Raw genomic sequence first — 25,995 nt, 5'->3', positions numbered from 1 at the left:
TTCCTCCAGCTAAGAGGATATTACCAAGTATTTAGAAGACGTAGATTATTTCAGAAATAGCTTCCAGCAGCAGAAGAAGTAATATTTAGATTTTTTTAAAAGAAAAACAAACACAAATAATACTACTGAACTTTCTTTTGTGTGGTATGCATATAAACAATTTTGCATGGTGAAAATATAGCATATTATTTCTAAAATTTCACATAATTTCAGCGGGCAGTAGAACAGCTGGTTTTAGATTGCAAATAAATAGAACAGAATTAGAAGTTTCACAATACAATCTGATTGCCGTATATCTTTTGTCAAAATGGTAAAATTAAGTAATTGATTTTGAATGCTGTCTAGAAAAGCTTTCAAACCTGTGAGTTCTAGGAGAGGATAAGGAGGGGGGGGGGGAGTATTAGAAAATCTTCAAAATGAAAAAGGATTTTGAATCATTCCGTATATTTTCACATTATATTTTCAACATATCTACGAGGATGTGCACTAGATATTATCGTAATATGCTTAATACAAATAAATAAATAAATGACGAAGGCGAAGAATCACTGCTAAAATATCATTGGATATAAATTTTTGATACCAAAAAGACACACAATCGGAAACCGAGTAATGCAATGTAGCATTTTAACATTTTTTGTCTTATGAATAACAAAAAATCGTTTCTAAAACTGAAATGTGATGATCCATATAATGCTATTTCGCTAGAAACGAAAGAAAAAGGACATATTTATTTCAATAAATATTGTTTAAAAATATAAATATTTGACATAATATTTTCAAAGCAAACATTTGAAAAATTTGAAATTCGAAAAAAAAAAATTCAATTATTATACGTAAAGTGAAAGATCAATCAGTGCAACTCTTCCGGTGCACTGATTTGTAGAATTACCAAGTATTTATAAGACGTAGATTATTTCAGAAATAGCTTCCAGCAGCAGAAGTAATATTTAGATTTTTTTAAAAGAAAAACAAACACAAACAATACTACTGAACTTTCTTTTGTGTGGTATGCATATAAACAATTTTGCATGGTGAAAATATAGCATATTATTTCTAAAATTTCACATAATTTCAGAGGGCAGTAGAACAGCTGGTTTTAGATTGCAAATAAATAGAACAAATTTAGAAGCTTCACGATACAATCTGATTGCCGTATATCTTTTGTCAAAATGGTAAAATTAAACAATTGATTTTGAATGCTGTCTAGAAATTTAGAGTAGTTATGCAATTCAGTTCCAGGAGAGAATAAGGGGGAGGGGGAGGCATTAGAAAATCTTCAAAATGAGCAAAAATGTTGAATCATTCTGTATATGATATTTTTCACATTATATTTTCAACATATCTATGAGGTTATGCACTAGATATTATCTTAATATGCATAATACAAATAAATAAATGACGAAGGGGAAGAATCACTGCTAAAATATCATTGGATATAAATTTTTGATACCAAAAAGACACAATCGGAAACCGAGTAAGGCAATTTAGCATTTTAAAATTTTTTTTATTTTGTCTTTATGAATAACAAAAAATCGTTTCTAAATCTGAAATGTGATGATCCATATAATGCTATTTCGCTAGAAACGAAAGAAAAAGGACATATTTATTTCAATAAATATTATTTAAAAATATAAATATTTGACATAATATTTTCAAAGCAAACATTTGAAAATTCTAAAATTCGAAAAAAAAATTATTCAATTATTATACGTAAAGTGAAAGAACAATCAGTGCAACTCTTCCGGTGCACTGATTTGTAGAATAAAATAAACCAAATTCACTATCCCTAAATAGATTCATTGCAAAAGCTGATCAGTGGGCATTTCAGGAATGATTTTTTTTTTCGCATATGTGAAATTGGTTTAAATTTTTGGGAAGAGACACAATAAATCATTTTAGAGGCAAGAAAGGTCAAATAACTCAGGACAGTAAATGAAATTCTAAGCAACACAACAGACGTAAAGACGGGGGGAGGGGACACAAAGGTCACTCAGCAACAGTTAATCCACTAATGCTATAGAATAGCCGTAACGAGATTAACGGCGGAGGTAGGTAATAGCATGATAAAAGGTAGAATGCCGAAGAAGTTTTGATCCATGAAAAAAGCTAGGGAGTGTTGAATATTTCATCCACACCGGCCGGTTGGGAGGTTAAAGTTGGAGTTCAGTCGACGGATGTTGGTGAAGTGGATTTGTAGGGTTTTGTGAGTCATATGTTTGACTGCATAGGAAATGTGCCTGCAGGCATATTTCCTATGCTTGCTAATGCCTGCACACTGGTTACCATGGTGGCTGCTAGTGGCATTACTTGGTTTTTGAAACCACTTTAACTTGTCTGTAGTCAATGGTCCAATTGGCTAGCAGGCCTACAATCACTGTGTATTTGGAAGGGCCATTGGTCAGGAAGAGATCTAGGGTATTTGGAGAGTGGTTCGAGTTATCAGGTATTCTGGTTGGCATCTGAACTAGTTATGTAAGGTCATAGTGATGGTGAATAGGAAGGTTGAGATGAACAGTGCTGGGGTAGGTGAGATTTGAGTTTCTGCCAGAGAGAGTAGGTGGACTTTGGTAGATTGAAGGTGGTAGTAAACATTATTAAAGTTGGAGTTCAGTCAACGGATGTTGGTGAAGTGGATTTGTAGGGTTTTGTGAGTCATATGTTTGACTGCATAGGAAATGTGTCTGCAGGCACATTTCCTATGCTTGCTAATGCCTGCACACTGGTTACCATGGTGGCTGCTAGTGGCATTACTTGGTTTTTGAAACCAATTTAACTTGTCTGTAGTCAATGGTCCAATTGTAGACAGCATTTTGACATGACATTTTTCTGCAAATTGTCTTCGAAGCTGGCATCTTTGTTCCTTTGCGCAAATAATAAATCTGGTTGAGAATGTATGCGTGATTGGAGACAAGTGTCTTTGAAATTGTTGTTGATCGCTGTTATTGGTTTTGATGTGCTTGTCAGCATGTCGCAAGTTATTTTATGAGGTGTGGAAAGTTCGTTCCTTCCTTTCTTTTGTTTATGGGTCTGAAATGACGGCCTAGAAGAAATATTCAAACTTCTTGGGAAGGGAAAGGTCTAAAGATAAATGGAAGATATTTAAGCCATTTACGCTTTGCAGATGACACAGTTATCTTTACTTCAACTGTGAATGAATTACAGACTTGTATCCAGGAACTCCAAATTGCTAGCAAAACAGCTGGCCTAAAGACAAGACCCAAGTTATGTTCATTAGCTATGTTCAACCAGAAATATTATAAATCAATAATGATGAAATTAAGCAAGTAGATATTTACATATACTTAGGACAACAGATATCAATGGAACAAAATATCATGGACAAAATTAAAAGATGCACTATTTTGAATATTGAATGTAATTTTTCAAATGCTTTCCACCAAGCATTTGGAAAATTACATTCAATATTCAAAAACCAACTACCATTATGCCTGAAAAAAAGTTTTTAACCAATGTATTCTTCACAACCATATGTACTGACATATGGCTGTGAAATGTGGACACTAAATGCAAAGGAAATTCAAAAATTAAAAAAAAAAAAAAAAATTATATGGAAAGAAGTATGTTTGGTATCACAAAAGGAATATGGGGATAAGAAATCAAACCAAAGTATCTGACATCATAGAAAGAGTGAAACAGCTGATGTGGGAATCCTCAACGTGTAGAAAGCCTTATGTGTTCATCATATATGTTTAATTTTGATGGTATATATCAGAACACAGACTTTTTATAAGTAAATAATTATTTATTGACTTATTGTTGATATTTCAATAATCTGCTAAAGTCACACTTTCTCCCTGATATATTTGAACTATTTAAATTCACAATACATGCAGGATAGTTTACATGGAAAGGGGAAATATACAAACAATTAGATGGGACAGCTATGGGCACCCCCCCTTCTCCCCGATCCCCTCTAGCCAACTTCAACATAGAACACCATGAAAAACTAGCTATCAATACAGCCACTCTCAAACCAACACTTTGGCTATGCTATGCTGAAGATGTGCTTGCTATTTGGTCATATGACCCAGGCACACTGGATACATTCTTAGCACATTTAAATAGCCAACATCCAAAAATCCACTTTACAATGGAACTGAAAGCTAATAACTGTCTGCCCTTTCTGGATACACTAATCATACATCTTCCAGATGGTTCCTTATCATTCTCAGTTTTTAGAAAACCCACACATACAGGGAGATATTTACACAAACAATCACATCATCCCCCTTCTCAACAGTATGGTATCTTAAAAATGCTAACCCACAGAGCGAGAGCAATCTGTTCCAATGACAATGCTCTTGCTGCTGAACTGGCTCACTTAAGCCACACCTTCTTGGTCAATGGCTATAATCTCCATTAGATAAATAAAATACTAAATCCTCCTAAGAAACCCCTCCCACTATCCACCATGGAGAACTACAACAAAACAGTCACCATTCCATACATTAAAGGCACATCGGAAAAGATATCTAGAATTCTCAATAAACATCAACTGCACACTGTATTCAGACCATGTATCAAATTAGCAACTCTCACCCATTCAAGCAGGACAGCATCCCTTCTTTATCACATCCAGGAGTCTACGAAGTACCCTGCTTGTGTGATCAAGCTTGCTATGGTCAAACAGGAAGAACTGTGGATATCTGCATCAGTGAACATAAAAGATACATCTGACACTAACACTATGGCAAGTCAGACCAAGCAGACCATGCTTTGGATACCCCCGCACATAGGATCAACTGGAAGAAAGCAAAAGTACTGCACAGAAGCTTTTACAAGTCAGAGAGATTGTTCTTAGAAGCAACAGAAGCCTAGAAACATACTCTGATTCTCAACAAATATATCTGTATAAATTTGCCTAAGATTTGGAAGGCAGTCATCTTAAGACATAACTAGTACCTGCTTTCTCTCTCTGTTTTATTTTTTTTTTAGATAGAGGGCACCTAATTAGGACTTTTGGTGCTACAATTTTGTTAAAGTAGTCCCTTTGTTACACCATGTTGTTGTAGTCACACGTACTGTGACAAACTATGTTTTTGTACTCTGAAGATGCTGGTTATAACATGAGCGAAATATCAGCAATAAGTCAATAAATAATTATTTACTTATAAGTCTGTGTTCTGATATATACTGTCAAAATTAAACAACATCTGATGCAGGAATGGGCTGGCATATTGCTTGAAGACAAGATCAAGAACTCAGTCCACAGGAACATGGGATGTTGTATACTCCTGTGTATTGTAGAAAGCGATGCCATCTTTAGGATGGCATCGCTTTCTATAACATCTTAACATCTTAACATGTGCTGTGTAGTTAAAATAGGTTTGAAGGCAACCCTGATGTTGAAAGACTTCATGATTTTTGCTATTTTGGTGGAAACTGAGCCTGCATAACGTATGACGATGGACGATGTGTACTGTGTCACTTGAGGTTGTCGCTGTGGGCTATTTCTCTAGAGAATCTTTTGAATTATATTTTGTGGAATATATTTTTGGGATGTGATTAGGAGCTATTAAGAAGTTAAAACCTTTTTTTAAAACTCTGTTTCTTGTTTGGAAAGACTGTAGTTCAAAAGGTTGAAAATAACCTTATCATCTGGGGGACGTGGTCTAGAGTTGTATTTTCTTTGATAAAGTTCATCAAATTTTTTAATTTAAGAATCCTTACTAGACTGAAAAACTTTGCTGTAGCTATTGTGTATCATGCGGTCAATTATATTCCAAGTGGTATTATTTATGTTATTAGAAATATCATCAAAAAGGTCTAGGCATTGAATGTCTATTTTGTTCAGTACGTATCTCACATATTTTTTTAAAAAAGGCTTCAACTTCAACGAATTTTATGGTGGTAGCAGTGTATATTTTGGAAGGCCTGTTTATTGGGTTGAATTCCAGATGATTGGGGTAGAGCTCTCATAGTCCTGTCAGGTGTCTTCTCCCTCCAGGAGTTGACTATCATGTGTCTCCACCATGTCCTATTCTGCACCTCTCTGCTGCATTCCTCATATGAGAGATAGGTCCAGTCTTCTATATTTTTCATCTACTCCAGTCTTTGTCTTCCTCTCCTTCTCTTTCCCTTAACAGTTCCTTCGAGAAGTGTCCTTTGTAGGCAGTTATGTCCAAAATAGCTGACTTATTCTCTTTTTAATTTCTTTCATCAGATTCCTGTTTATGCCTACCATCTCTAGTACCTCTTCATTTGTCTTTTTGTCTTTCCATGATATTCTCATAATTCTTCGCAGCATCCACATTTCAAAGGCCTCCAGTTTTTTCACACTCAGATTGGAGAGTGTCCATGTCTCTATTCCATATAATAATGTAGACCATATGTAGCATTTGGAGATTCTTAGTCTTGTTTTCAGATTTAATTCTCTAGATGTCAGTAGATTTTTCATGCTGTTGAAAGCTGACCTTGCAATTTCAATCCTTTTTCTAATTTCATCTTCTGTCCTGCCATTCTCTGTGATCAAATGTCCGAGGTATATGTATATTTGCACCTGTTCTAATTTATTTCCTCTTATACTGATGCATATTTTTGATATTTCCTTTTCTCTTGAAATTATCATGATTTTTGTCTTTTTAAAGTCGAAACTGAGGCCATACTATTCACTGCACTCGACAGTTTCATCTATAAGAGTCTTGAGGTCATATTTGTTTTCAGCTAGAAGAACTGTGTCATCTGCATATCTTAGGTTATTAATATTTATGCCCCTACAGTGATTCCTTTCAGGTTACTAATTTTATTAAATATTTCTTCTGTGTACAGGTTAAAGAGAATCAGAGACAAGACAGCCATGTCTCACACCTTTCTGAACTGGGAATTCTTCTGAGGTCTCTCCATTTATTCTCAAAGATGCAGTCTGTTCCCAGTAAAGTTTAGTTATTAGCCTAATGTCTTTTCCATCCATGCCTATTTTTGAAAGGATTTCAATAATTGCTCATGTTGAGCATTGTTGAATGCCTTTTTGTAATCTATGAAGCAGAGATACACATCTTTTTGTTTTTCTAGATATCTTTCTATGATGGTTCTGACGTTGAAAATACCTTCTCTTGTACCTACATTTTCCTTGAAGCCACTTTGTGTATCATTTATTTCTATGTTTAATTTTCTTTTATTTCTTTCAAGAATAACATATAGGAGGACTTTTGATACTTGACTGATGAGGCTAATTGTCCTGAACTCTTCACATCTTGTAGTTTTTGTTTTTTTGGGAGTTCTCATAGCATCCATCTATAAAAAAAGGAAAATAAAACTGAATGAAAAATAAATCTTACTGAAGTATATCCCTACTGCATGTTCCTGGTAAGATTTATTCAGTATTCTTGAGAGATGGTTAAGAAAAATCATGGAAGGAAAGCTTGGGGAAGCTGGATTCAGGGCTCAGGATAACTTTCAAGACAAATTGAGAAATCATGGGAATATAACAAGGATATATATTTAATTTCATAGATCTGGAAAAGGCATATGACAAGGTGCCAAGAGGAAAGCTCTTAAAAATTCTACAGATATATGGTGTAAATGGGACATTAGGACATTATATGAAGCAATACTTAGGCTATATTTGAGTCGTAAGTCAGCAGTTTAGAAATGGAGGAAGAAGAAGAAGATAATTTGATGTTATATCAGGTGTGAGACTAGTGTGTACATTATCTCCACTGTTATTCATCACCTTATGGATCACATAGTGTGATCATAAGGAGGAAAGTGTTAATGCAGATAATGTTATACAGTCACACCCCGACTTACGCGAATCCAGAGTTACACTGTTTCTTATATGTACGTATTCCCGTCACGCCTCACCACTAGTCATATCTTGTAGATGATATAGCTAGTGGGATTGAATGTGATGGGTATAGTGTGTTCAGGAATGACAGGGAGAATAAAATGGGGGGAGGAGTATTGTTGATGATAGCTGATGAGCTGCAGCCAAGGAGAATAGAAGTTGAATTGCAGGATAGAGAAAAAAGCACATTTGAGGCCATTTGGTGTGAGATTGTGGCTAGCAGTACAAAATATAAAATTGGGTGCTGCTATAGACCAGGTGATGGAAAAGATGGTGGTGACAGTATGCACAAGCAAATAGAAGAAATGAGTGTAATTATTATGGGAGATTTCAACTATGGTCACATTGATTGGAGTGAGGAGAGGACACACGGTAGGAAGGAATTGGATTTTATGCGGTTATTAAGGGATAACTATCTGCAACAGCACGTAATGGAAAATACTAGGGATCAGAGAGTGCTTGACCTAGTAATTACATCTGAGGATTTCGCTGTAACAAATATGACCACATTGCCACCAATTGGTGAGAGTGATCATAAGGTTTTGACTTGGGAGGTGGCTAAAGGTGTGAAATTTACAATTAAGACAGGGTACATGTGGAATTATCGGGCTGGAAAGTATGATAAGCTTAGGAGTTTGATTGGTTCAGTGTACTGCCATGGCATGTACAACTGCAAGGACTAGAAGTTAATAGTGCATGGGAGGCAGTTAAGAAGTGTTTGCATGAAGCAATGGCTGACTGTATACCTAGAGTCCGAATAATAAATCAAGTAGGAGTTATATGGATGAATAACACCATTAAGCTTGAGCTGCAAAAAAAGAAACAACTATGGAGGGAATTTAAGGAGAAAGGTGACTGGCAGGCATAAAGCACAGGCCAGAAGGGTAACGAGTGTGGTAAGAAAAGCAAAACAGGATTACGAAAGAACATTGGCCATGCAGGCTAAAGAGAATCCTTTTGCTTTTCTTCGGGCTGGAAAGAGCAATATCTAGGTGCATTGATAAAGTAAATATATATATATATATAATAAAATATTAAATAATAAAAAAGGGAAATTAAAATTCTTACTTTATTCTCTTGAATATATGCTGCAACTCCTTCATCAGTAGCACCACTCTAAAAAGCAATTGAAATATAAATTAGAGCAGAGAACATCAATAACACTATACAACAAAGTTTTTTTTTTATCCTAATTTTAACAGATAAACCGAGATCTAGGGAGATTAATGCAGTTAGAGGTGCCTTAGAACAGTGTTTTTCCAACTGATCAGTTTGAAAGTTTGTCTGAGCAGTTCTATTCACTATGATCTACAACAAATAGTAAATTTGACAATTTCACATCATGATCCTCCCCCATACACACACATTACAATTTGCTTCTCAGCCAAAAGTTAAAGAAGCAAGACCCAGAGGATAGTGATGTAATACAATACCAGCAAATGTGGTAAAGGTGGAGCAAGCTACAAACACTTTGCCACTTTCCAAATAACATTTCAATATCTTTTATAGAAATCAAGTGGATATTAAATCCAGCATTATTTCATAGCTGAATACAGAAACTATAAAAGTTTCGGATGAAATTTGAACAGAGAGCTTACGAGAGTACATTTGCTAGCATTTACGAATTGCCCTAGTCAGACCTTATCGTTGGCACGATCACTGTTAAGCATCCATATATTCGCCTCCTGTTGATCCATTTTGATAAGGTTTCACTGGCCTGACAGCTTTTCAAACTGGTTGGTTTTTGTCGGAGATAAGACAGAAACCTTAAAAGAGCAAAAACTCTCTTTTAATACTAAGGAACTTGAAATGTAGGAGAGGTATATTTTTCGTAAGTGAACTCTTGGTTAGTGTGTAAAAGTATTTACTAAAATAAAGAGCGAAAAGGCTTCAGTTTGGTGATGCAAAATTTATAAAAATCAAGGGGATATTAAACCCAGCATTATTTCAAAGCCAAATGCAGAAACTATAAAAGTTTCATATGAAATTTGACCACAGAGCTTATGGGAATATTTCAATATCTTATTATTATCCCCAGACCTCCATGGAATCAAAAACTCATTGTGGGAAGTCCTTCTATCATTCACCCAGCTCATCATACCATGTCTTAAATACATTCACATTCTTTGCAGACAGCACACTCTCAGGCAATGCATTCCAATCATTTATCACTTTTCATGCAAAAAAACTTGCTTCTCATGCCTTTGCTCACGCCCTCCTTATATGGAGGGTGTGAGCAACGGCATACAGCTTCCAGGAATGACCTCTTGTTCTCCCTCTTCCCCTCTCCCAATATTCTATGAAAAATCTCTTAAACATTAATTTGATAAAACTTTTTATCAACTTATACATCTCTATCATATCCCACCCTCTTCCTATCCACTAGAATTTGTTGTAAATTGCATCTTCTCAACCTTTCTTCATACTCAACATTCCAGAGACCACCTCAGTCAATCACCTCTGTACCCTTTTTCCAATACTTCATCTTTTTGAAAATCAGCTGACCAAATCAGAACAATCAAGATCTTATGCAAGATCTGAACCAGAATCTCCTTACTTCTACAAGTCAGTATCCTCCACATCATTGCCAGAATTCATTGTGTTGTCCTTACAATTTTAGAAATGTGTACTCTAAATATTAGATTGCTATCCACCATTACATTCAGATCTCTTATTTCCTCAAACTCCTCCAAAATATATCCCCACGAAGTGTATACTCTGCATTTCATCTTTGTTTACAAAAATTTAAAACCTTACACTTTACAACATTGAATTGGAAACTGCATCCTTGTTCCCACTCACTCAAGTCTGTTCAAGTCCTCTTGTAAAGCCACTAAATCTCCTGTACTTCTCATAGTTCTTGCCAATTTTCCATCATCTGCAAACAACTGAATATCCCATTGAAACCTATTCTAAGTTAATCATAAAAGATCATTAAAATGATCTTATATGATTAACACTGAAGAGGTTCCTTAGAATGCCATGAGATGGGGAGAACAACAGGTTATTATTGGAAGTTGTATAAGGAGGGGTGTGAGCAATGGAGTGAGTACAAGGTGTTTTGTGTAGAGAGTAGTTAATGATTAGAATGCACTACCTGAGAGGGTAGCATCAGCAGAGATCGTGAATATGTTTAAGGCAGGATACAATGAGCTGTGTGCATGACAGAGGAACCTCCTACAATGCAGCTTTGACTTACTATCTAGGCATAATAACAATAACTTACTTTTTGACTCTAATTTGCCAGTTGCTTGTTAGATTTCATTATTCTTTTGTAAATATATGTATATTCTTTTATGCTACATTACCATGAAAGCATTATATTCATAATAGAAATGAGAATTAAAATAGACAGAGGCTATATGACAGTAATTGGAACTTACACACCTGAAGAAGGAAAAGAGGAGGATCAGAAAACGTCTACACCCAACTGCAGAACATACCAAATAAGACCAATCCTGAGGATCACATTTTGGTAATAGGAGATCTCAACGCAAGAATTGACAATAAACTATATAAACCAAACCTAGGACCTATTGGAGAACTTAACTGTAATAGAAATGGAAATAGATTAAGAGATTTTACTATAAGCAATAACTTTAAAATGATGAACACCTTCTTCAAACATAAAGACATCCACAGATACACCTGGGAAGCAAGAGACACAAGAATCATTATTGATTACATAATTAGCAATATCAAAATGTCAGAAATGATAATAGATACAAGAGTATACAAAGGATCTAAAATAGAATCAGATCATTATCTTTTAATTGGAAAAATAAAATGGGAACCAAGATGGAAAACAACAAAAAACACAAGGAAAACAGAAATTTTGAATCCTTCAAAGTTAGACTTTTGGACGACAATAGTATTAAAGACTTGTACCCAAAAATAATAAAGAACTGGATGACAAGCATAAAACAAAATCAGAACACAGAAGATGTAATTTGCAGAGTCTGGTGGACAGGAGGAAGAGGGGAGATATGATAGAGACCTACAAGTTGGTAAGGGGTTGTTATAGGATCAATGCTGGAGAAGTTTTACAGAGAATAGTGGGAGATCAGGGAAGAACCAGAGGTCATCCCTGGAAACTGTATAAAGTGGGTGTGAGTAGAGGAGTGAGAGGCAGGTTTTTTTCGTGCAGAGTTGTGAATGATTGGAATGCCTTACCTGAGAATGTGGTGTCTGCAAAAAGTTTGAATGTGTTTAAAACACGGTAAGATGAGCTATGTGTGTGTGTGATAAAAGGACCTCCCAGATGAGTCTTTGACTCCATGAGGTCTTGGGATGGTAATAATAATAAAAGAATGGTCAAACCTAAAAACCATAAGACAAAAGCTGCAAAAGCAAGTTTAGGAACAAAGAAAAAGAGGCCTTAGGGACTGGGATGATGAAATTAAATGCATTATTGAAGAAAAGAAAAAAGCATATAAAAACTGGCTCAACCTAAAAACAATAGAATCAAAAATCAAATACAGCAGAAAGAAAGCAATAGCATGCATGAGAATAAACAGAAACAGATGGAACAATTTTGTAACAAAATTAGAGAGAGAGACTGTACGTTCAAAGTGCTAATGCATATAAAATCCTCAAAGATCTAAGCAATGAAACTAGAGAAAAAGCAGATTAATACCATTAAAATAGAAACATGGCAAAATTAATACCAAGATCTATGGTATGATGAACACATTCAAAACAAAAAAACTACCCTTTGTAAACATCTTGGATAACTTGGAAAACATCGCTCTAGAAGAATTAACAGAAGCATTAACCCAAAGCAAAACAGGAAAGGCTCCAGGAGAAGACAATATAAACTTGGAACTTATCAAATATGCAGGACTTGAATTCTCACTCAGGTTACTTAACTTTCATAATATGATCTGGAAAGAGGAAAATGCCCACAAAGTTGGATCAAAGCAATAGTTATCCCCATCTACAAAAAAGACATAAATCTGATTGTAACAATTATTGTGGAATCAGCTTACTTAGTACCTGTTATAAAGTAAATGCAAAAATCTTAGCATATAAACTTAAATGTATAGTAGACCCAAAATTAATAGAAGAACAAAATGGATTCAGAAAAGGCAGGTCTTGCATAGACTCTGCATTTACGTTAAAATTATTAATTGTAAAACACAGAGAAATGATCAAAGCTATTATACATAGCTTTTATATATTACACCAAAACATTTGATAAAATTATCAGAGAAAAGATATGGGAAATCACAGAAGAATATGAAATACCAAACCAACTCTTTAGAGCCTTATATAATATATATCAAGATAATTAAATATCTGTGAAGTACAATAATTCAACATCAAGTTGGAAACCAATAAATAGAGGAGTACATCAGGGTTGCCCTCTCTCTCACTGGTTTTATTTTATATATACATAGATAAAATCATAAAAGAATGGAAGATAACTAATGAAGGAGGATTCAAGATAAACCGTAATACCAAATTAGCTACTCTTCTTTTTGCTGATGACCAAATAATCCTTGGAAACAATGAAGATAAACTACAAAATTCATTATTCAGTCTAAATAATCTGATAAAAACACATCGTATGGAAATATCAACAGACAAAACAAAAGTCATGGCCTTCAAAGGTGCTAATCCAATAAGAAGCAAAATAGTAATAAACAACAAAATAATAGAGCAAGTAAATACAGTATAATATTTAGGTTGCACAATGTCATATGAAAATGAAGCTGATATAGAACCAAAGATATCAAACTTTTTAAAAGTAACAGGCATTATAAATAAAATTTTTAAACCCAATTATGTACAAAAACACACACGAATAAGAATCTACAATACAGTAGCTAAACAAAACTTACTTTATGGCAGTGAGATATGGACAATAAAAAAAGCAGATGAAAGAAGAATTGAATCATCCAAAATGAAATTTCTGTGCAGAATTGAAGGAGTCACAATAATGGACAAAAAGAAAAGCAGCAAAATCAGAAAAAAACTTGGAATTACAATCTCCCTAAATGAAACAGTTATTTGCTATAAAGAAAAATGGAAAGAACACATACTGAGAATGAATAGAAGCAGAATACCTAAACAAATTCTAAATTACCACCCAAAAGGTACTCGATGCCGAGGAAGACCCTTAAAAAGATGGAATTGAGTCCGGAAGAGGACACTTAGCCTATAAGCCTGGAAAGGAAGAAGAATTATATTCTTTAACAGTTTTTCTTACATTTGCTGAGAAACTGACACTAAAATCTCAAAAGGCAAAATTTCATTCCTCTAATCAACAAAGCATAAACATTATTTTGGTTGTAAAGTAGAGCAGGTTGTCTGAGACAAGATGTGGAGATCTCACATAAGCGATGTTATATGTTCCAGAGATTTCTAACAGATTACTTAAACATGTAACCGGCCATTATGGATCAAATACGTATCCTCATATGCTTCATGTCCATCATATATTTCAATGTATACAATTTTAATATACATTTTGTATCCATGATAACCTTGGCATCTATAGACATCTTGGCTGGTAGCGTGGTTAAACAATACTCATGAAATGTCATTTACCATTCTGTGATCTGGACAGAGCTTAGAGACCATTTAAGGATTGCAATTTCTGTTTATAAATATGCTGAAATTGCTGCAAACATATTACAATACAAAGCGTGTCATCAGTTAAGATATAATCCTATTACAATATATGTAATAGGATTATATCTTAACTGATGAGTTAAGATATAATCTTAACTCATCAGTTAAGATTATATCACCACTCATCTTGTTGATTGGAACTGTATTCACAAATCTCCCTGTTATTTATGCATATATATGCATAAATAACAGGGAGATTTTTTTTCATCCCACAAAACAGATAAACTGGCTAGAAGAACACAGTTTAGAAATATAACACACTGGCCTCATAACATTGTTGCAGAGACCATAATTCTAAACATCCAACCAATACCTTATAGAGAGGTGATATGATTAAGACTTTTAAACTGTTTAAAGGTGGTTAAGGGTTGACACTGGGGAGTTCTTTTGCTTGGTTGAACAGAGGGAAGGAGTGATGACAAGAGCCCATCCCTGGAAGTTATGAAAGGAACCGTGAGCAAGAGGGTGAGGAGTGGTTTCTTTGCATGGAGGGTGATTGAACCATGGAATGCATTGCCTGATGGAGTGGTGAGAGTGAGAATAGTCAATGAGTTTAAGGAGTGGTATGATAGACTTTGTGTTTCTTAGGGGGGGATCTCCCCTCGATGAGTCTTTTGACTCCATGGAGGCCTGGATGATAATAATAATAATAACAACTATTTTTTTATTCTTGTATATGTATATACATATGCTGAATGTCAATTCAGCAATGTAAATCCTACACAGCACCAGATATAGATTCTAAATAGCTAGATCTATTCCTGTAATCTTATGATAAGAAGATGGAAGAGATGATAAGGTATTTGTATTAGTAATGACATCATGTTAGAGGTTTCATGGAATATTGATGGCACTAAGAAGGATTAAAACGATTTTCAATGCCTTCCAATATTCATCTCAGTCACCAAGACATCTTCAGGGATTACAACTAACAATTGTAAAACACACAATAGCAACACAATACCGAATAAAATATACAGCTATGGCTCAGGAGTCCTACAGGTGGTGCGTCCTCTATGGTTGTTTATAGGAGACGGCCAAGGTTGCAAATTAGGATATCCAAGGATTAATGTTTCCTAAGTTTTAAGTTTAAGTAATGTTTCCTAAGTTTTCCTTAGCACGTCTGTAGCATAATTGGAAGAATGATGGTACGTTGTGCCCTTCGATTGGAAAAGGCCTAAGTCCAATTCTTATCATGGCGGGAGGATTCTTCATGTGGACTTTTTTCAATTGAAGGTGAGTTAGCTGATCTCATACGGAGATAGCCAGGTTTTTTCTCCCGGAAACTCAGGTTTTTCATCCTACATACAGACAAATCAACCTTCAGGACACACACAATTTACAGACAAAAAATATTAGTGGTGTGGGCAGTAGATGACAGTGGTGTGTAGGTGATGGTGACAGATGGAAGTGGTAGAAACTAAGTGTTGTAGAGTAGGTGCCCTCTCTCGATGAGTCTTTGGACTCCATGGCGCTGTCATGAAATAAATAATAATAATAAAAAAAGTTTTGGGAAGTTCGAGAAATTTCTTAAATTTACAAAATTTAAGAAAAATCTGTAAATTTATCAAAGAAAGAAAGACTGTTTTTGGAAATTGCAGTGATGCTCAGAAATCAACCAAATTTAAACAAATACAGCTGCATGAAACTTCTCAAAATTTGGGAAACATTAATTCTCAGAGATCCCATTTACAACCTAGGCCTCCTACAAATGCCCATAGAAGGCATACCACCTAGATTTTAGTACTATAGTCATATAGCCACATGTTTTATTCAATATTGTGTTGCCTTTGTGTATTTTACAATTGTTATTGTCTGAAGATGTCTCACTAACTGAGATGAAATTATTATTATTATGGGCAACTCCAAGGAGTCCTTAGACTCATCGAGGGAGGCCCTAAACATTATGTCAAGAACAGCTATTCAACATCCACACAGTATTTATCACACTTTGCCTTGAACTAATTCACAGTCAAGGCACCCACAACAAACTCTGGCAGTTATTCCAATCATTCACCACTCTCCAAGTAAAAAACCTAGTTCTAACACCCTTGCCCAGTTTCCATGGATGGCCCCTAGTCCTCCCACCACCAGTCATGTTCTGAAAAATATCCCCTGAATTAATCTTATAGAAACCCTTCAGTAATTTGAATATCTCAATCATATCACCCCTTTTCTGCCTATCAACGAATTTCTGCAACCCACAAATCTTCAACCTGTTCTCATAAGGTTCATTCCATAGACCTGCTATCATCTTGGTTACTCGCATCTGGATCGTCTCCACCCCATCAAGAAGAAACCTTGGTGCCCAGATCTGGGCATAGTAGTCAAGATTAGGATATCCGATATCCTAATAAATACTGGAAGCATTAAAAATAGTTTCAATTTTAGTGCTGACAATAATCTATTAAACCTCCAACATGATGTTCTCCCAACACTTAAGCCTTAATGGACGGATATTAGTAATGACCTAATATCCATCTGTTATTGTCCATCATTCCACTATACTAACAATGCACCCACGTCTTTAATACACATTCCTTGGAGCAAATCGTTCAGTGCAAATGGGAAAGCAAATGCACTCTGATTTGCAAATATTTGGAGACTTGATTTGGAGCAAATGAATAACAAATGATCTTTGCTGGACCTAGTACTCCGAACCCTATTCTATTTATGAATTAAATATGCTAAGAAATTATATTATTGCATGTGAAGTATTTCACGACTAGACTACTCGTATATGGAGGCTAATGACTTCAATCAATTCTCTTAGTATCCCATAATGCAAAGCATACCTCCTTTCAGATGGGTATGATATGCATTATGAGAAGGATCACTACCCAGACTGGTTTTTCGAACCTGTATTGAGGGCTCATCAGTGGAAGCCAGATCCAGAAGAGATACCAAGATTGAAGTAATGCAGAAGTCATATATTTCTAATATAAAAGCAGTCAGAAAGTGTATCACCTTATTATTAAAATACTCTGGATCTGAGATGCATCTGGGTAGTGGCCTTCTATAGTGGCATTATACATATCTGAAAGAAAGTGTGTGTTTTGCATTATGAGATACTAAGGCAACTGATGTGAAGTCATTAACCTCTATATACAAGTCTCCTGGATGTGAAGATACTTCACGTGCAAACTTTGTTTGTATACACTTGGATAAAGGATTAAACCAAGATTTTTTTTTTTTTTAAACATCACTGAAAGATAAGAGATCTCCTAGTAACCTATCCATTATGCAAAGAATAAATCACTGACATGTCTCTTCTGACCTGACAAAAAAAAAAAAAAGATATTAAAAAGATTCATAAATTGGGTGGATAAAAAAAACAACGGAGAAGGCCACCGACAACCAATAATCAATGGTGATCACCAATATGAATGTTCCATTCTTGCCTCAGAGAAGAACTTCAAGCCAACATTATCCACCTTTTGGATAAACCTGTCTGGTTGTTATTAACATTTCCAGTGTAAGCATTTGATCTGGTCTGGCATAATCCATTGCAAGCTGAGTAATTAGTTTTCTCACTGGTCATTCACTGTGCTATTTGAAGAAAGAAAACCATCTATGGTTTTTTTTCTCTTCATATGGCACAGCGAATAACCAGAGAATAGTTTTTTCTCTTTTGGATTTGCTCATCAATGCAAGTACCCAAAAATGTGCTCCTACAAACATTCCAACACCTGAACATTCATTCTTTCATTAACTTCAAATTCTATGCACAGTGTTCCTGATGATAATGTAGATTCCTTCACATTTAACAGAAATTGTAGAGCTGAAATGATCCCAGCTTCAAGATCTTCCACAAGGAATGATGTGAAGGACATTGACTTGTAGAAATAAGGAGATTCTTGTTACATTATATAAGGCTCTGATTAGGCCACACATGGACTACAGTGTACAGATTTGGTCACCTGATTTTCAAAAGGATGAAGAGATGTTGGAAAGGGTCCAGAGGTGACTGACTAAAGTAGTTTCTGATCTCTGGAATGTCAAATATGAGGAAAGGTTGAGAAGAGCAATTTACAGTGTCTAGTGGATAGAAGGAAGAGGGGGGGGTGATATGATACACACCTACAAGTTAGTAAGGGATTGTTATAGGATCAATGATGAAGAGGTTTTACAGAAAATGGTGGAAGATCAGGGGTCATCTCTGGAAGCTGTATAAGAAGGGTGTGAGCAAGGGAATGAGAAACAGGTTTTGTGCATGCAGAGTTGTGAATGATTGGAATGCCTTGCCTAAGAGGGTGGTGTCTGCAGAGAATGCGAGTGTGTTTAAGGTGCATGATGAGCTGTGTGTATGATAAAAGGACCTCCTAGATGAGTCTTTGACTCTATGGGGGTCTTAGGATAATAATAATAAAACCAATCTTTAATGCTGATCTTCTCACTATTCTTCACCGGGGATGGGAAAACGTACTGAACTTCACTGCTACAAAAACTGAATTCTGACTAAGTTTTAGTAAAAATAATCCCACTTCAGTTTTGACTTACTCCTCTAGCCTGCTCTTGCACACATATCTATACCACTTTAACCTAAGGAAAAAAAAAAAAAAAAAAAAAAAAAACACTAGTGTCCTCTTCTGTTCTTGTGTATAGCTGAGCTGATAATACTATATAAATCCCATATTCATCCAACCACAGAACACTGTTCTTACATTTGAGGCAATGTATCAAGAACTTCCCTAAAAATGTTTCATACTATCTAGAAGAATGTTGTCCACTTAACACCTGACCTCTCTTTCACAGATTCACTCTATTCACATTCTCATACTGTTTCTGCTTTATGCATTTTTTACAGGTCATAGGTGCTGTCACCATAGTTCCTCGACTCTCCTATAAACACTCAAAGACAGCTACTGGTCAACATCCATACATAGTTTGGCTTTCAAATGTAACTATAATCTCCAGCCATGTAAGAAACATATCAAAAGATTCTCTTTTATTTCTTCTTCTTAATCATCTGACACACCTGTTACTGTTGTGTTACAGATTCGTAACCTCTTGTTTGTGGCACATAAATGCAATTTCTCAAATTTTTTTAAAGAAGAAACAATTACAGCAGGAAAATGCAACATGCAGAATTTCAAATAGGAATATGAACTCAGAGAGCTTTGGCATACACAGGTGCAAGAGTTAGTATTCAATGATAACTACATTGCACTGCTAATTTAGTGGAGAAAGATGAGTGGACAGGAGCACACTTTTCATGTCTTATAATTTGATTCCACAAATTCTGTTGTTAGTGTTCAGCAAGCTTTTAGAAGAAAGTATGAAAATAACCCTCCAAATTCCATTCATAATTGGTATCACAAATTTCAGGATTATGTTCAACAGTCATTTATACAAAGCCTGTGGAAGGTAACATGACAATATAGCTGTGAAGATGATGTTCCACAGAAAACTGTATTGTGAATTCTATAAAAAAATTGCACACACACCGAATGCCAAAATACTGATTGAGATGGTGGCCTGCTACTTGTATTGAATGAGCACAATGGCCTACATCTAAAATAAAATAAAAAATTATACAAAATCTAAAATTAGTTTCACTAGAGACTGCTTGAGGCTTCTTAAAGGTAAAACAAGCATAAATTTACAGTTGGAAAATGCAAAATACAAGTTAACAAGAGTGAAGCTGTAGAGACTGCTGAAGTATAAATAATGGAAATCACTGAATGAGTGAAATCTGACATTTTATGTTTTTGCATGATATTTTTTGCAAGTGGCATTTTTGCCTTTAATGTATGCTTTTAATATCCCTATTCTTTAAATGTATGCTTTTAATCATTTATATGTATGCTCTTACACTTTCTGTAGTTCACACACGAAATAAATAAATAATGGAAATACAGTACATTAGAACAGGGCAAGGTGGCATGAGTCTTTTTATAGCATTGTTTGTAGATGATTAGGTGAAAGTTGAAATCTGGCATATGAAGAGATTTAATAAAGGATTTCCAAATATCATTTAGGATCATTCCTTGATTCTTGTTGAATGGGCCATATGAAAAAATGATAGCGATGGTTTATTTTATAAAAATAGAGAAAGATTTTTTCAAGTAAGGCATGAAGGTCTTGTTCCAACCAATGTCATAATGTTTATGGGAAGAGTAATAAACTAAGCCTTATTCCCCCTTCTCTATTGTGAACCAAATCATTGAAGACCAGCAAGTGAAATTGCACAAGTAGTAAATTTGAGTAAGTCCACTGTTTACAAGATTGTTCACAATGTCCTTGGCTTCGAAAGGTGTGCACCCACTGGATGCCCCGACAATTGCCAGAGGAGCAAAGGGCGACACACATGGAGATGTCTGGAGAATCTGTTGTGATACATCAACAAAGGCAAGGATTTTCTTGCTTGCCTAGTCACAAGTGATGTGGGTTCATCACTTTACTCTGGAGAGTAAACTAGACTGCATGACCTGGAAACATCCAGTCTCCTGTGCACAAAAAATTCAAAATTGTTTCCACTGTCCAAAAAATCATGGCCATAGTGTTCTGGAATCACCAAGGCATTGGCGGGCTCCTTGCTCTACAGCAAGGAGCCCGCCAATTATTTCTTAAGTGCAAAATTAAGCAATGCAGAGCTTTAGTGTACAAGGATGAACAAACTAAAAGACAAACATTTGATGTAAACAACCAGGACTCCTGACAAGTGGCATGATTTTGGTGAATATTTCTTGAGGGGGACAAACAACTTCCATTGTTCCCCCCCCCCCCCCCTCAAGAAACACCTTTCCAGAAGGCATTTCACACTATGGATGAGGAAGTTCATCAGGCAGTGTGATGTCGGTTACTGGGTGTGGGCACGGACTTTTTAAGTATTGGTATTGATAACGTGATCTATCGTTGGGACAAGTGCATCAATAAATTCAGAGACTTTGTGGAGAAGCAGTGCATATTCACTTATTTCTTAAGTGCATAATTTCAACTTCCTATTATTAAACATCCTCGAGAAAAAAAAAGTGTTACCTTTCTTTTTAGAAAAATCCCTCGTATTGTTAGTAATCATGATGTAGTCCGGTCAGTATAAATGAAGCCATTTACTTAAATAGACATGAAAAAGCCAACATAGGGCAGATGTGGTTACCTACTACATAAATGGAGGCTGTAAGACCACCCTTATTATGATTGTTCTCCTGTGGCTCAGACAATAACTCATATTGTGAACAACTGCCCAAGGCGCCAATTTCAGGGTGGTGGCCAACAGGACATCCACAAAGTGACGGATGAGGACATGGATTGGTTTTCCAGACTGGACATTGACCTGTAGCTGTTCTGTATTCCTTTTGTCATAAGAATAAATAAATAAATCCTTGAAATATCATAAAGTGGCTCATGTATGTGATGCACTTCGGAGATTACTGATTAGACGTATGATGGACTCGTATTTGTTTACATGTTTCATATAACTGTATGTTCTAAGAAACTGGATGGAGATTAGTATATTTTCAGCAGAAACATTGAATATTGAACTCAAGGCACTGGTTAGAGAGTATAATATTCTATAACCGGTTTGGGAAATTAATGGTCAGATGTAGGATGGGCTCACTGGACATTTCGCAGTGAGCATTGCATGTTCCAAGACACTTGATAGACAGTACCGTAGTATATTTTCATAGGAAATATTCGCATATCGTATGGAACTGATTAGTATACCAGTATATCGAAAGCATTGAATTTTCTCTGCAACATAGTACTGTTCTAGATGTAGAGTTCAACGAGTAAGAAGTTATGTAGGTAGTTTTCAGTATTGAGACCACATTGTAATATAAAAAGTTGATTAAAAATAAACAACTAAAAAACCCGACAACTTTCCTGCGTCGTAAGACTTTTTAAAAAAAGTCTTATGTAAGACTTTCTAAAAAGCCACTTTTATTTTGCTCTGCGAGTACAACATGAAAGTGGCTTCTTTATACCATTACAAAACATATCACGATTCTTAAATCATCACCAAAACCGCCACATCACCCAATGAAAAAACCAGGTCTATGAGATTCATTGCTGTTGTGGCATTGGCTATGTGGGCCAGATGGTAAGGTTGGGAGAGATCTGCATGTCTGGACATGTATAAGATGTCAAAAAAAGAAGAGAGCATAAACCAGGCCTGCTATTCATCTGGCAAAATCTGAGAACAATAGTCTAAGTGTGGTCTGATCAGTTTCTTATACAATGGAATGATAACTCTTTTATCTCTACTAGTCAGTGTCCTTCTCATTATTGCAACAATCCTCTGTGTTACCTTCACCATCTTTGCAACATGTCCCCTGAATTTCAGATTTCTATCAATCATCAATCCCAGATCTTGTCTCCCCAACCTCCTCCAGTATAGCTCTTCCAATAGAGTATACAGCATCCCATTGATGTGTCTCAAATCTCAAGACCTTAAATTTTGCTGCATTAAATTTACATCCCAGTCATTTGCCCATATGTCTAGCTTATTCAAATCCTCTTGGTGGGCTACCACATCTGCACCATTACTAATAACCCTTCCCAGCTTCACATCATCTGCAAACAACTGAATATCCCCCTGCGATCCACTGACAATGTCATTGACATAAAGGTTAAACAATAGAGGTCCCAGTACTGAGCCCTGATATCTATCGGACAGCCAATCCTGAATCCAGTTGACTAACCTGATATCCAAACCCTAGTGCTAAAACTTAAATATCAGCTTATCATGTGGCACCCTGTCAAATGCCTTCGCTAAATCCAAGAAAATGGCAGTATATGCCATTCCCTCATCTACTACTCTTGTAACTTTATTATAAAAGGCTAGCATATGATTAAAACAAAAGCACCCAAATCCATGTTGACTCTCACAGATAACATTACCCTCACCTGCCCAATGATGTATACGGTCCCTCACTAATTTCTCCAAGATCTTAACTACTGATGACACACAAACTGGCCTCTAATTAGACACTTCCAGTCTGCTACCACCCTTATGCAATGGCACTATCTTACATTCCTTCCATTCCCAGGGCACCTTTCCCATAGCCAGACTTTCAATGAAAAGCCAGGTCAAAGAAGCTGTCAGTTCTTTAGCACATTCTCTCAAAACTCGTGGTGAAATATCATCCAGTCCCACAGCTTTATTGACATCCAGAGAACTCAGTATCTGGAACACACTCTCCTCCTGCACTTCTAAACCTCGAACTTGCCCTATCCCTCTAGTATTGAAATTTATTCCTCCAGGATGAAATACTCCAATAAAGTGTTCATTGAACAATTCCACTATGTGCTCTGCATCAGTCACTCTATTCCCATTTTTATCCCACAATGTCATTCTTCCACAATCATTTCTCCTCCTACTGGCCACACAGCTAAAAAAATTCCCTAGGATTTTCTTTGGATCTTAGGGCTAATCTCTTCTCATATTTCAGTTTTGCCTTCCTTACCATGCTAGTTATTCCCCTGGCCTGCGTCTTATATTCTTCATGCATCTGCTGTTCACTTGTCTCTTTATATCTTTTCCATAGCCTCTTTTTCACAATTTGCACAACATGGTGTAAAGTGGATGACAAACAATATTCAACAGGAACTGCATGTCATTCACTTTACACCAAATCGTGTCCTTCTCCACTTGTGCAATACAGCTTACTATTGCTGCTAACAATATTCCTTCACAATTTCCCAAGAACTAATGATATCCCTGCCTTCCAATTCCTCCATCCATGAAACTTCCCCAAGTTGATGTCTAAGACGATTATAATCACCTGCCTTATAATTTCACATACGTTCCCATCTCTTTGATACTCCTGTATGTCTATTCATCTTCCAAGTAAAAACCACATGGTCCCTCTCTCCAACTGGTGGGAGAGATGTCATCTCAGTTATTATCAACTTGTCTGATGCTATGACCAAATGCAAAACTCTTGAATCTCTTGTTACCTCTATTATATGTTGTCTAAGACATTTGTCCCTCAAGAATTCTAGAAATTATATTCCCTTATTACTACATGCATCTTCCTCTCCCCAATTTATACTTCTGTAATTAAAATCTCCCATAACAATCCTTTTTTTTAGAGTTACACGGTGATCAGCATTCATTTTAAAAATTTATGGAATTTACAACAGTGTTAAAAAAACTTTTTTATTATCCCGGCGTTTGGATCTTCACATCAAGATCATCATCTGGAGCATACATCAATAAACAAAACAAGGTGAGTTACATTATTAAGCGTAAGCTAAAGAAACAATGATTTGATCGCATGTTATTCTACTGGCATGACCTCTAGTGAAAAAAAAAATTACATTAAGCTAAATTCTATTTACGATGACAGAAATAAACATTCATTCAGATGGTTTTCTTTCAGAAAAATAGGACATCATTGTTTCTATACATTATCCTCTCTAGACTCCACTGGGCTCAGCAGTACCTGATGTCATCCCTCTTCTCCCAACTACCCATTCCCATAAGAGGCCACCCCTATTACCATCCACCCTGGGCATTCTAGTTTCTCTGCAATGACACACACTGACTCGTTCAGAACAGCAATCTCTCCAGATGCCTACGTCCTTTCTCATTCAAATGCAAGTGGTCTCTTGCATACAATTCCTTTCCGTCCTCAAATTCCCCCCAAGCATCCACGTCTTCTAATCCTCTCTTCTGACACATTCTAGCTATTATATTCAATATTACTGTTCTTCTGCTCAGCTCGTCACCATCATACATAGGCAACACGCACACTATCTTTCCTCTCTGCATCTTCTTTTGTACAACCTCAAGCAAGAATCTCATATTTCTCGCTGTCCAATTTACATTACCTCTCAAGCTAGTACACAAACTTGCTTGTGTACTATAACAAGGTGCATATACAGTGGTATAGAAAGTGGTGTTTTGCAAAGGCTTTTGATAAACTGCCACGTCACAAGTTGGTTACTAAATACTAAACCGAAGCAGATGGGATTGGATGATAGATTAGCGAGTTGGACAGGTGAATGGTTATTAGATAGGTATCAGCAAGTTGTGTATGGAGGGGTACTATCTCGAAAGAGGAAAGTCATAATATGCCACAGGAGTCTGTTTTGCGACCATGTTATTTAATTTGTATATCAATGATATGGAGATGGTTTTAACTGGTGATATATAAATGTTTGGATGATGCAAAACTCTAGAAAGAGAGTGATGGGGAATCAAGCAGATGTGGCCTTATAGGACTTGAATAGATTGTATGAGTAGGCAACAGTACAGAACTATAAGTTCAATGTCGCAAAGTATAAGGTTCTGAAATTTGGTAGAGAAATTTTGGTGGAAGTTGAGGAAACAACAGACTTTGGGAGTGGGGAGGATGAGGATCTGAAGTTCAGAGGTTACATTGCACAATTATTGACATTAAATAATATCAATAATTGAGGACCTTAATGTGCAGAAATAAAGAGGTTCTGGTTTCACTGTATAAGGACTTGTATGGATTATTGTACAGAGATTTGGTTGTCTTGTTTTAATGGTGATGATGATATATACTAGAAAGATTTCAGAGAAGACTGACTAAGGTAGTAACTGGTCTTTGGGATGTGATATGTGTGTGTGTGTG

At 35.8% G+C, this 25,995-nt stretch overlaps 1 protein-coding gene across 3 annotated transcripts in view; it reads right to left on the bottom strand.

Moving 5' to 3' along the window:
- Positions 1 to 25,995, bottom strand: part of Piezo (piezo type mechanosensitive ion channel component) — a 1,325,935-nt gene that overhangs the window by 186,104 nt on the left and 1,113,836 nt on the right. For all 3 annotated transcript variants that reach the window (XM_090398322.1, XM_090398324.1, XM_090398323.1), the window contains one exon: positions 8,879 to 8,926. In XM_090398322.1, the coding sequence (XP_090254448.1) occupies positions 8,879 to 8,926 (48 nt within the window). The remainder of the gene's footprint in view (positions 1 to 8,878; positions 8,927 to 25,995) is intronic.

Source organism: Typopeltis vanoorti, chromosome 9, assembly GCF_054136105.1.
Source record: "Typopeltis vanoorti isolate ZY-2024b chromosome 9, IOZ_Tvanoo_1.0, whole genome shotgun sequence".
Classification (NCBI taxonomy): Eukaryota; Metazoa; Arthropoda; class Arachnida; order Uropygi; family Thelyphonidae; genus Typopeltis; species Typopeltis vanoorti.
This window is presented reverse-complemented; position numbering and strand designations above follow the sequence as displayed.